Here is a 12,256-nt window from a genome sequence, read left to right as displayed (position 1 = left end):
ACTTCGTAAATTAGTCTATTTTAATGACCTAACTGCCTATGAAAACCAAAAACTTGATTTCTCCATATGTATAATATGGATTCATGTCAAAAACATACAGAGGCAAGTAAATAACATATATCAAAGAATACAACAAGAAAATCTTAAAAATTATTCACCAATTTGCAATAATTTGGTTTTCAAAATCTGTTGACTTCATGTTGACGTCAACGGGTAGATATAAACTAGACTATACGAGGATAACTTCAAATGAAGTCATTTTTTGTGGTCTATTTTTGCAATTACAATTTAACAAAGCAGACAGCGGACGAAGTCTACTAGAACCGGTTGACTTCTTCTGTGGTCATCCTTTGTTAATTTTTTGGTCAGTTTTGCAATTAAATAGATAAAAATAGGTAGAATTCAATGGAAAGTTCCACCTGTTAACTTCAATTATAGTTTACTCCGGTTATTTTTGCAATTGACCAACCCATTGACTTTACAGTAGACTTCTATCTAACAAGTCGACTTCATCTATCCGTCAACAAGAAAATGTAAACTTCGTCGTGGTTAGTTTTGCAATTGACCAAGTTTGACTTTTGCCAAGTAGACTACGTACGAAGTCTATAGTAATGATGACTTCGTTTGCAGTCTGCCGTGGTCATTTTTGGAGTTGACCAACATTTAAAATTTTTAATTAGTAGACTTCTTTTGCAGTCAAATAATTATTTTAATATAATAATATTACGGTCAATGCTTAAATATTTTGGTCAATTCCAAAAATAGTCACTATAGAAGTCTACTCGTTTATTATCGTAAGAAGACTTAGGCCAGCAGTCATCACTCAAAAGTCAAGAATTTGGTCAATTGCAAAAATATACCTTAGTAGACTGCAAACGAAGTATCTGACGGAAAGATTATAATGCAGTTTGAATCATATTTTTTTGTTTTCAAATGAAATTAAGGAGACTGAAATTTTAGTCAACGGGCTCGAAAGTCGATAAATTTTAAATTGCAAAACTAACCAAATAGTAGATTTTACATGATATTATGACGGTTGGACTAACAAATGAAGTCTAAGTTCGACAAAAAAAAAAGAAATCACGAAATCTACCGGAAAATAACCTTATCGGTGGTGGTTTCGCAATGTCAAGCACCGAGGACGTCGTATTTAGTCACCACTGAAAAAACACAGCGCCAATTTTTCTTGTTCACGAGATATAACAAGATTAATGAACTTTCAATTTTTTCGATTAAAATGGAGAGGAGATGGAAGAAAATGAAGTTCTCATAGTATTGGGTGTTATTTAAGCTCACAAATCGGGTTGTTGAAGCATTAAGAGCTTCAAATTTAGTTGTTCATGGTTGTTGGAAAATTGATGGCGGTGGTACAACCGTAAATAAGACAAGAAGATGAGGATATGGATGTAATAAACATTTTCGCAAGAAATTCAAATAAATTAGAAATAATGGCATTTCTGTGAATACAATGAATGACAGAGGATTTAGTAGGCAGAAAGTGGCAAATGTTTGAGAGAGAAAAAGAGGAGTCTAGTCTTGCAATTGACTCAAGTTAGGGGTCTAATTTTGCAAGTCTCCTGTAAAGTAGCCTCTAGTTTATAGGAAATTAATAATAACTATGTAACAACCCGCACTATGTAAGGTATAATATAAATATTAAATGTTTTTACTATAATTTTTATTTATAAAATCTACAATATTTATCAGTAATTGGAATCTAAAATTCAATTGTGTAGTATATATATATATATTTATTTATAAACATATAAAAAAATTGTATAATAATTAAAATTTAACCTGTGAGAATTATTATAATATCAATCTTATATTATCATATCATATGAACAAAGAGTTCTTAAAATTTATTTTAAAGATTTTATGAAATGTAATTAAAGGATATAATTAAGTTAAAAAGAGGATATAAGAATTTAATTTTGGGTGTTAATTATATTTTTGGAAAACTGATGTAAATATTATTAAAAACTAATGACAAATAAAGGAAATAGTGTCTGGAGTTCTGTGAATGTGATATGTCAGCATTTTGGGTGAGAATGCTTCTGTTTGAATATATAAGGGATATGAAGAAAGTTGATCATCTTTTGATAAATGATGAAGCATTTATTTTTTATTTCGGTGATACGTAGATGATGATGTTACATTAATATAGAGACCTTATTTTAGGATGAGGCCTTTCTTATTCATGGGTTCAAGATTGCAGTGTCTACATTGCCTCGTGTTCAGAAGATAGCGTAGACTCGTTCTGGAGGTAAGGCACAACGTATTTTACAAGCTCTTCTTTCGTTATTTCGATGTGTCCGCCAGGGACACTAACAAACTTCACTTTGCCAGCATCATCCAAGGTTTTCAGACCAATCCAATCCTTAGTGTATAGCTTTGTCTGTTAGGAAGAATATTTAAGTAAGAAGCCAAGTGGGTTGTCTGATGATCAGGTTAAGAAATCGAATTCGAGAGATGATGATGATGATAAGGTTCACCTTTTGTGGAGGCAAAATAGGTGTGTAAGCTCCATCCGGGTAATATCCGAACCAAGAACTTTCTTTAGGAGTCAATACATTATCTTTCTCGAACTGTTTAGGAAATGGGTAAAGATAATAGTTTGGATGAGCAAGGATCATTGGTGTCAGACTCATTGGTGTCAGACTCTCAGAAAATTAATGATGAGTTATATATTTAATAGTTTGGATGTCAAGGATCATTGGTGTCAGACTCTCAGAAAGAGAAGGTACCATGATGAGGACCAAGTTGTGCAAGCTGGTGAAACGGTCTTTATAAGTGGAATTCTTCTCGCCAGGTCTCTCGTTGTTGAGCTTTGGCAGGTACTTGGAGTGTTCCAAATAATTTTTTATATCCTGAAAAACCAGATAACGTTTTGTTCATTGAAAGTATAATTGCAAATGATTTTTTGAGGATTAGAAAGAGAAGGGTTTTGAGTTTACAGTAGGGATTTTGAAGCAACCACTTGGTGCAGCATGATCCTGTAGAGTCATAATAGGTGTTGTTAAATGATAGGTAGTTGACAAGCTGGTCCCTTGTCAAAGCCAAAGAGATGTGTTATGTGTAACACATGAATAAGTAACCAAAGAGATAACTCTGTTTTGTCAAATTTTCAAGTCTATTTCATTTATAAGATGCTATGGTCTATAAATACAAGAAGGAAAAAGTAAGTAATCAAAACACAATCTAGAAAACAAGAAAACAAGGGAATAAGGTTCCTAGAGCTATGGAAAGATTAAGTCTATTTTCTTTCTATATTTACTATGGCAATAAACGTGACATTCTTTTCTTCCTTAACCGATTCTTGCTGGTTCAATCCTTGTATTTGGTATTGGTTTTCTCACTCGAACCGGTAGAATCCCATCAGTATTAATCATGGTTTAAGTTTTTAATTCCTATTGATTATAGAAGAAGAGAGAAGGTTTTTACTTGTACGAAGTTGTTGTAAACATCTGAAAGATATATGTCCAGCAACTCGCAAACTGAACACTGTAAACACAGAACCCCATTGTTGTTGTTATTAGTCGACACACATAGACAACTAGAAATATAAAGAGAACTCACATTGAACTTGGGGAGGTAGGATAGGCCAGCGTGAGGACCTCCTAAAGATACATAGTTGAAGACCGGAGGAGCATTGTCGCAGAACTCGATTAGGCCTCTAGCGACTAAGTTTCCTTGAGACACTCCAACAATGTTGTAACCATCACTCAGCTCTGGCATCTGTTTGATTTTCTCACAAGCTATGCTTGCTTGTTGCGTAAGCGGCATGTATAAGGAATCTACCAGTCCGTTTCCTATTTCTCTACAAGATGGATGACACATAACAACAGTGAGAGAGAGACAAACAATGATAAACCTATTTTGCAAAAATAGGATGGGACAAGAAGAAGGAGTCGAGTCGTTACACGCAAGATCCAGGGGAGCTGGAGTAATTGTTAAGGAACTTTGTCAAATTGGTCATTTCATCATTGGAGCATTCACCTGCAATTCCTGTTTCAGTAAAATCCGTTAGTGTCTTTATTTCATTAATTATCGATTTGAAGAAGGAAAAAATAAAGAAGAGGAGGAAGAGTAAGGATTGTTAGTACCCACCGTGAAACACAACGAATGGAACAGAGAGTAAAACTGGAATGGAGAAGAAGAAGAGAGACAATGTCACAAGGAGAACAGATCGTTGGAGACTCTTCTCCATTGAGCTAGCGATAAGAGAGAAGTTTGTAACTGTATTATTAAGTTCTCTTTTGAAAGTTGTGAGGTGTATGAGTTAGTTTCGATCATTCACAAAATGTATATTATTGTCGTGTATATTAAGTAATGGCCGTAGGCTTTACACGAATTGTATACTTTATACTGTATAGTAAAAGTCTCTTTCACGTTTTTAATGTGTTCCTATTCTTTGGATTTGGACTTTTACAACAACTACATACAAATCCACGCTAAATCGCATAAATTTTTTTGTTTTTTTTTATAAATTCTGTTGATTTATTTTTAGCTTGATACATGTTATTTAAAATTATTTATTTTTATCTTATTAAAAATTATTAATTTACTCACCTAAATTTAATAATTGTTTTCAATCCATTGTTAAGAACTTCATTTTATAATTTTATCATTAATTAACAACATAAGCATTTATAAAAAAAGTTTGAATAGTTTTCACAAAAAAAAAAGTTGGAATGGTAATTAAGATTTTTATACTCGTAGAATCATATGTCTCTAACTTCATCATTTTTGACTTTTAACGATGCACGTTAATTCTCTACCTCTAAATTTTTTTTTTACTTTAATTAATCGCCCAGTATGAAAAATTATTTGAATATTAGTAAGCCCATTTTTCTTAAACAATAAGTCCAAGATAATGAGATAAGCTTCAAAAGAAAAATGATGTGAAACAGAAAATAATTATTATTGGGTGAGAACTTGTGAGTTGTGTTAATCAAATGTTTTCATTAGATGACGAGTTTAATGAAGTGTCAACCTGAGAACAACCTAAAAAGCCGATTTACCAACACCAAAAAAACTTTGTTTTATTTCTATTGTAGGATTTTCAAAAATATATACAAATACCGTACTTGTAATTTGTCAAATATGTCAAAGAAAGATGATTTATTAAAATGGTTCTATACTTTCTAAATTTTAAATTTTGGTTTCATTTATAACAATCAAACATTGGAATATTTAGAAGAGTTGCTTTATCCACAATTTTATTCATTTACTTAATTGATTTATAAAATTATATAGAACTTGAAAATCCCATAAGTGGATTTTGAATAATAAGGTTTATCTTTGTTTTTTTTTGTTTTTTTTTCATTGTAAGTTTTGAAGTCCAATAATAAATTATTAAATGTATAGAATCAGATTTTAACTAAGAATTATAAATAATTAAATAAATACAAATAACTTCGAGAACAATTATTCAATAACTTGAATTTTGCTTTGAATTAATAATTGATTCTACGTAAGTTGCAGTTCAAAAATGATAGTGAGGGTCCAATATTAAATGAGTCACGGACCACCTTGCAAGGAAGGACGTGTTTCACAACTCTCCAGAGAATAAATGAGACACTCCCAAACTTAGAATAAAGATGTTAAAGCGGTCCTAAAATCCACCGGCATGTCTTAAATAGTACCACTATGAGTAACGTGTTTTAGCGGGTATGACCACGGGTTAGTAGGTCAACATACCACGGGTTAGTAGGTCAACATACCTGCTACAATTTTTTGATAATAGTAAATATATTATACACAGAAATAAATATATTGACATAGATGTCAAAATATAAGATATAAAATATGTGACAATGTGAGAATTTAATGTATATAAGATAAATTAACTATAAAAGGGTAATTATGAAAGTTGTTTTAAAACTTTAAGTTTTAAGAGTAACCTTATATGTTTTAATTATTTCAAAAATATAAAACTAGGCATGAGGGCAGACCGCTAACCCGTTAGACTTATTGGGGGCAGACCTGGTTATAAGTTATAACTTTTTCGTCTGCGATCCTAATGGATACCCGTCGGGATCTAAGGAAAAATAATCTCCGTCAGCCCATATGGACCGGACCGTTTAACACACCTATCCGGGAACTTCCAATGTGATGCTACAAATGATTTGGATATACAATTAGAGACTTTGCGAGGTCTCTCTGAACTAGATTGATTCTTGAAAAAAGAATCACGTTGAACGTTTCTCATGCTAAACATGATCGACTTTTATTGAGCTTTCTAGAATTCCATGTATCGTTAAAAGAGAGAATAAGTAGCCTCTAGCGTCAATACATGATGAGAAGCTATTGTTTTTGTTTATCACTAAACTTCTTGATCACGTTAGACATTGATTGGGCGAGAGCCTCGCAACGAAGTCTCATTCATGGATGCAGTGTCGTCTCCATTGCCTTGCGGTTATATCTGCATTCAGAAGAAACTGCAGGCTGGTTCTTGAGGTAAGGCACGACATATTTTACAACTTCATCTTGCGCCATTCTGAGGTGCTCGCCAGGGACACTGACAAACTTAACTTTTCCGGCAGCATCCAAGGCTTTCAGACCAATCCAGTCTTCAGTGTAGAGCTTTGTCTAGAGAAGAATATATAGTTAGAAACTAGTGAGTGATGAATAGGCAAAAAAAAATTACATGGTGATGATGATTAAGGTTCACCTGTTGAGGAGACAAAAGAGGAGTGGAAGCTCCATCCGGGTAATATCCGAACCAAGAACTTTCTTTAGGAATCACTACAGTGTCACCCTGGAACTGTTTAGGAAATGAAGAAAACAAATTTAATGAGGCTAATCAACAATGTTGATCAAGGTTTTGGTTGTTTAAGAAAGAGAGGCACCATGACAAGGACCAAGTTGTGTAAGCTAGTGAAGCGGTCTTTAAAAACGGGGTTCCTCTTGTTAGGTCTCTCGTTGTTGAGTTTTGGCAGATACTTGGAGTGTTCCAAATACTTTGACATTTCCTGAGAAACAGAACACAATGCTCTCTTGATTGAAGTATTCATCTTTTTAGGATATTTTTTTAGGATTAGAAAGATAAGGGTTTTGAGTTTACGGTAGGGATCTTGATATAACCACTTGGAGCAATATGATCCTGCAGAGTCATTAGAGATGTTGTTAATGATGGGTATTAGTAATGCATCAAAGGTTCTGATCTTGATTATATAAGAAGAGAGAAAGTGTACTTGAATGTAGTCGGTGTAGACCCTTGTTTTTAGCAACTTGCAAATTGGAGACTTTAAGAACAGAGAACACCATTGTTGTTGTTATTGTCATTAGGATTGTGGTTATAAGATTACAAAGTCAAATAGAAATAGAAAGAGAACTCACAGTACACTTGGGGATGTCGGATATGCCAGCGTGAGGACCTCCTAAAGATATATAGTTGAAGACTGGTGGAGCATCGTCACAGAACTCGATTAGGCCTCTAGCGACTAAGTTACCTTGAGACTGTGCAACAATGTTGTAACCATGACTCAACTCTTTCATCTTTTTAACTTTCTCACACGCTATATTCGCTTGTTGCGTAAGCGGCATAGACACGGAATCTTGGTTTCCGTTTCCTATTTCTCTACAAGAAGACACACATAACAAACAGAGCAATAAGCCCTTTTGCAAGATTAGAACGAGACAAGAAGAAGAAAGGGTTGGGGTTGGTTACAAGCAAGATCCAGGGGAGCTAGAGAGGTTGCTAAGGAGCTGTGTGAAGCTGCTGACTCCACCATTGGAGCATTGATCTCTAATTCCTGTTTCAATCAATATGTCAGATTAAAAAAAAAAGGAAAGAGGAGGAAGAAGAAGAAGAATTGTTGATCACCGTGAAACAGAATGAATGGAACTGAGATTGAAACCGGAATGAAGAAGAGAGACAAGGTCACAAGGAGAACAGATCGTTGGAAACTCTTCTCCATGGAGCTATCACTACTCAGCGGAAGAGTACCTTTCTTTACACACAAAAAGAGTATCTTGACCACAAGAATCAAGAAGGCAATAATAAGTTTACGTTTGGTACAGATTTAGCTAATTTGTTGTGCTTTAGTCATAAATGGAAGAAAAATTTATTACTTGGTGGTTGGTGTTGTGTATCTACTGAACTACTCATCTAAATTCTTCCTTTTTCTTTGTCGACCAGTGACTTGAAAAAGTTATTTATAAAATTCGAAAAGATTATCTACATATGCTTGTAAAATATGCCAAAGTACTTTCTAAATTGTAAATTTTGGTGTCATTTAACAATTAAACATTGGAGTAAACTGCAATAGATATGAACTAATTTTGGTGAATCTCAAAAACCATTTGAGTAATAATATAAGTTTTTCTAATCTATATTTTGCTATTTACCTATGAAAATTAATGAACAATATTTTCAAGTTTGTAAAAGAATTCAAAACTCTTGAACAACATCTGATTACATTTATAACATTTGTTAATCTGTAAATAAACAAATCCACTGATTTAAGTTAAATCATTTAACCCAAAAAAAAAAGTTTATCAAAACCAAGAAATTAGACTAGGATTTTAGAAAACTATTAAATTGAATAAGGCCCCCCTAAATTTTTTCAGTAGCTCTCACAATAGTCACATGTTAGGTTATGTGAAAGACATTCACATTCTTCGTCTTGCATCAAGTAAGGCACAACATATTCCACAACCTCCTCATCCGATATATCAAGGTGGTCCCCTAATACACTTTCAAACTTCACTTTTCCGGCAATATCCAATGCTTTCAGACCAATCCAATCTTCTTTGTATAACTTTGTCTGACGAAGAATGTATACATGTTTAGATTTTTAGAAAACAAAAGATCAACGAAACCTATAGAAGTTAGATAAATTCACCTGTTGTGTTGACAAAAGAGTATCCAATCCTCCATCTTGATAATATCCAAACCAAGCAGTTTCTTTAGGGGTTAATGTTGTATCATTTTGGAACTGTTCAGGAAATCAGTACAAGAAAAAAAAACAGAACATTGAGCTAAAGAAAACATTTTTAAAAAAAAATTCTGAGTTGAAGAAAGGAGACAGTTAGTATTACCATGACAAGAACCAAGTTGTGTAAGCTGGCGAATCGGTCTTTGAAAGTGGAGTTTCTTTCGTCAGGTCTCTCATTGTTAAGCTTTGGTAGATACTTTGAGTGTGCCAAATACTTTGAGATTTGCTAATAAAACCAAGCCATATCTTGTGATGAAAAAATGGAATGGATTATGAATTAATTTGATTTGGTTTAAGTGATTAACTTACACCAGGAATCTTGACAAAACCACTTGGAGCAAGATGATCCTGCATAGCCATAAATTAATCAAATCATCATTAAAAGGTTTTGATCCTAGAGAGAGATATATAGAGATATAAGAGTGTTACTTGAATGAAGTCGTTGTTATAAATGGCTGACTTCAGCAAGGCTTCAGCCATAGCACATAGTGGACCAGACTTTGACAACAAAACGAACACACATGTAATTAAGCCACCGTTGTGTTAATTAATTTACTCAACAAGATAAAAAGAAATAGTAAAAAAAGAAAAATGGAAAAGCTATACAGCACACTTGGGGATTGCAGCAATGCCAGCATGAGGACCTCCTAAGGAAACATAGTTGATGACAGGAGGAGCATTGTCGCAAAACTCGATAAGTCCTCTAGCAACTAAGTTGCCTTGTGACTCTGCAACAATGTTGTAGCCTTGACTCAACTCTTTCATCTGTTTCACTTTCTCACACGCTAAGCTAGTTTGCTTAGTCAATGGCATGAACCATGAGTCATTTTCTCCGTTTCCTATTTCTCTACAAATTTGATTTACAAGATTTTTTATAAATAAAAAAAAAACACATAACCAAACAAGTTACGTAGTAGTGTTTAGTAGTTGGGTTTACAAGCAAGAACCAGGAGAGCCAGAGAGGTTGCTTAGAAGTTGCGTGAAGTTACTTACTCCACCAGAACATTTATCTCCAATTCCTGTTTTTTTTTAATTAAAATTATATATTTAACTTTTAACTTAATTGTGTTTTATGAAACTATCGAATGAATAAAACAGATGAGAAGAAATCGTTAATAACCATGAAAGAGTATGAAGGGGATGGAGGTTGAAACCGGAACAAAAGAGAATAATACGGCGGCGGCGATCACCATGTGAAGGAGAACAGACCGTCGGGAACATTTCTCCATGTATAATTGAGAGTCTCTCTCAATCTTCGCCGGAATATTCCGTTTTTTTAGTTTTTCTTTTTCTTTTTCTCTCGGTCTCTCTCTCTCTCTCGAAACGTTTTCTTTTCTCCCCTTATATGGAAACCAAAATTAAATGGGACTCCGTGTCTTTAAAACAAGAGTTGCTGAGTTGTGTCTTCTTCACTTGGCAATATATTTATCTAAAACCACATAATATTTGACTTGGCAATATATTTATCTAAAACCACATAATCACTTGGCAATATATTCACTTGGCAATATATTTATCTAAAACAAGAGTTGCTGGTAGATTTGGTTCTCTTTTTTTGTCAAAATATTTGACTATTCTCTTACTGTCACACACCTCAAATTGTTTTCATTTTAAAACAATCAGTGTGATTATTTCTCTATTAATCCAAACAACCAATGTTTTAAAAATAAAAATGAATACGATAGTTAATATAGGGACGTGTGTTTAATTTTAAACATACCAACCTAGATTCATCACCATAAATTCTTAGTTTTGTTAAAACTAGTAGTCATATAAAAAAACTCCCTTGTTAGTGTTTCGTATTTGAGCTCTTTTGGATTTCATATTGTACTAATAAGCTCTGGTTTTAGCAACTTGGTAAAGAAAGAGAAATTATGATACTGATAGCCAAAGCTAAAGAATCTCCGTAAAAACATATCTGGAAAGTTCACCTTTACATAAATCGGGAATCCGTTTTTACATTCCTATAATGATGATGAGAAGAATACCAAATCGAGTTCCTGACAGGACAAACGCAGCTTTAAGGTGACAAAACGAGATATCACTTACTCCCTTTTCAGTTTCCATGGGTACAGTGGGTTCACCCTGCAAGTTCTGATGATTGGATTGGGGTTGCCTCAGGAGGAAGTCGTGGCTAGTTGGGTTCTCAGGGGATCTCCTCTCTGGTAAGTCGCACTGGTTTGTTTTGTAGATACACAATCTCTCTGTCTGCTGCATTTATAAGATGGTGCTCTGATCCTTCTTCATCTGACACAGAAGATGCCTCAGAGTTTGATTCATCCTCATCTACGCAAGGAAAAATACGAAGCCATCCATAATTTCGTTTGATCACAAAGAAGTTGGATTATTTTGGTTATAACAACACTATCTTAATTAGAAGCTTACCGGAGAATTCAAGGCGTTCTGAAGGAGCACTAACAGCTGTAAGCTGAATGCTTTCTGGCAGAAGACAATTACAGAACGAACCTGAAACCTCAACAAACCACAAGCAAGTAACTATTATTCAGGACACAATTCGTTTGTAACATAACACAGGAAAAAGGTTCTAAATCTTTTTACCTACTCGGGCAAGCCGATTAATCCATCCTGGAATAGGCTTTCCTGTAAGCTGCGAGCATACCTCTTCAGTGAAATGGTTACAGTTCTTGGCAATCAAATGGTAAGTGTCACCATGGTATTTTCTTGAAAGCTTCTCCATGTAAGAGCGGAAATCTGAACGGGACATGGTGGTAGTTCCCAGTAAAACAGACCGTCTAAAGATGAACCCTGGACAATTCTTAGGTTCTACCTCATATACCCCGCTCGTTGGATACTCGTGAGCTCCATAGCAGTACTCCAAATCATGAGCTACAATGAAGTTAAAACAACTGTGTGAAAAAAACAAAAGAGCAATAATAAATCATATACAACAACATAACATGTAAAAAATCTGAGTTATAAAGGATCAAAAAAGGTTTCCATCAAACAACCCTAAGTAGCTCAACACATTTCTTGGTCTTATTACAAACAATCCCTTTCTAATAAGTGCCTAGCATGAACGCCGAATCATAAAAGCATAACTTGTCTAGAACATTAAGACAGCTATTTTGTCTTCAAAAGCATATACTAAATAAACAAAGTGAAGAGAGGATAAAGCATACCTTCAATTCCAGAATGGAAAATGCCGATACCAAACCAATAAAGGTAATTGTTGACAGGAGTAAGATCATAGACATTGAGATAAACAGGGGTAAGACCACTGCTCTCTTCCCTCTCCTCACTTGAACATGAGCTTGCGCTCAAAGTAGGCACCCACATATATATATATATAT

The 12,256-nt window shown here is 34.1% G+C and overlaps 4 protein-coding genes across 4 annotated transcripts in view; all 4 read right to left on the bottom strand.

The window, feature by feature from the left end:
• Window positions 2,053-4,313, bottom strand: LOC104723349 (palmitoyl-protein thioesterase 1-like). Its single transcript, XM_010441696.2, has 8 exons — window positions 4,111-4,313; window positions 3,924-4,008; window positions 3,580-3,820; window positions 3,445-3,504; window positions 2,958-2,996; window positions 2,748-2,870; window positions 2,496-2,588; window positions 2,053-2,398 (listed from the first exon to the last, which is right to left on the bottom strand). Exons 1-8 carry the CDS (start codon window positions 4,208-4,210, stop codon window positions 2,222-2,224), a joined length of 918 nt encoding a protein of 305 aa, XP_010439998.1. The 5' UTR covers window positions 4,211-4,313; the 3' UTR covers window positions 2,053-2,221.
• Window positions 6,195-8,116, bottom strand: LOC104723348 (palmitoyl-protein thioesterase 3-like). Its single transcript, XM_010441695.2, has 8 exons — window positions 7,832-8,116; window positions 7,676-7,760; window positions 7,345-7,585; window positions 7,200-7,250; window positions 7,070-7,108; window positions 6,855-6,977; window positions 6,677-6,769; window positions 6,195-6,594 (listed from the first exon to the last, which is right to left on the bottom strand). The coding sequence occupies exons 1-8, from the start codon at window positions 7,923-7,925 to the stop codon at window positions 6,388-6,390; spliced, it is 933 nt and encodes a 310-aa protein (XP_010439997.1). The 5' UTR covers window positions 7,926-8,116; the 3' UTR covers window positions 6,195-6,387.
• On the bottom strand, window positions 8,384-10,378 carry LOC104723347 (palmitoyl-protein thioesterase 1-like). The gene is made up of 8 exons (XM_010441694.2): window positions 10,066-10,378; window positions 9,883-9,964; window positions 9,552-9,792; window positions 9,375-9,443; window positions 9,255-9,293; window positions 9,049-9,171; window positions 8,853-8,945; window positions 8,384-8,774 (listed from the first exon to the last, which is right to left on the bottom strand). The coding sequence occupies exons 1-8, from the start codon at window positions 10,172-10,174 to the stop codon at window positions 8,574-8,576; spliced, it is 957 nt and encodes a 318-aa protein (XP_010439996.1). The 5' UTR covers window positions 10,175-10,378; the 3' UTR covers window positions 8,384-8,573.
• LOC104723346 (deSI-like protein At4g17486) overlaps window positions 10,804-12,256 on the bottom strand; it is a gene marked incomplete in the record, with an annotated part of 9,519 nt that continues 8,066 nt past the window's right edge. The window contains 4 exon segments of the mRNA XM_010441693.2: window positions 10,804-11,231; window positions 11,331-11,411; window positions 11,505-11,792; window positions 12,086-12,242. Of these exon segments, the coding sequence (XP_010439995.1) occupies window positions 11,092-11,231; window positions 11,331-11,411; window positions 11,505-11,792; window positions 12,086-12,242 (666 nt within the window).

The sequence above is a fragment of the Camelina sativa genome, chromosome 11 (genome assembly GCF_000633955.1).
Source record: "Camelina sativa cultivar DH55 chromosome 11, Cs, whole genome shotgun sequence".
Taxonomy (NCBI): Eukaryota; Viridiplantae; Streptophyta; class Magnoliopsida; order Brassicales; family Brassicaceae; genus Camelina; species Camelina sativa.
This window is presented reverse-complemented; position numbering and strand designations above follow the sequence as displayed.

Coding starts and splice junctions, on each gene's coding strand:
- LOC104723348 (XM_010441695.2), bottom strand. CDS start 7,925: ATGGAGAAGAGTTTCCAACGATCTGTTCTCCTTGTGACCTTGTCTCTC. Junction 7,761..7,831: donor TCCATTCATTCTGTTTCACG/GTGATCAACAAT, acceptor TGATTGAAACAG/GAATTAGAGATCAATGCTCC. Junction 6,770..6,854: donor ACAACTTGGTCCTTGTCATG/GTGCCTCTCTTT, acceptor TTTCCTAAACAG/TTCCAGGGTGACACTGTAGT.
- LOC104723347 (XM_010441694.2), bottom strand. CDS start 10,174: ATGGAGAAATGTTCCCGACGGTCTGTTCTCCTTCACATGGTGATCGCC. Junction 9,444..9,551: donor CTGCAATCCCCAAGTGTGCT/GTATAGCTTTTC, acceptor TTGTTGTCAAAG/TCTGGTCCACTATGTGCTAT. Junction 9,172..9,254: donor GTTTTGTCAAGATTCCTGGT/GTAAGTTAATCA, acceptor TGGTTTTATTAG/CAAATCTCAAAGTATTTGGC.
- LOC104723349 (XM_010441696.2), bottom strand. CDS start 4,210: ATGGAGAAGAGTCTCCAACGATCTGTTCTCCTTGTGACATTGTCTCTC. Junction 2,997..3,444: donor TTTACAACAACTTCGTACAA/GTAAAAACCTTC, acceptor ATGACTCTACAG/GATCATGCTGCACCAAGTGG. Junction 2,399..2,495: donor CTATTTTGCCTCCACAAAAG/GTGAACCTTATC, acceptor TCTTCCTAACAG/ACAAAGCTATACACTAAGGA.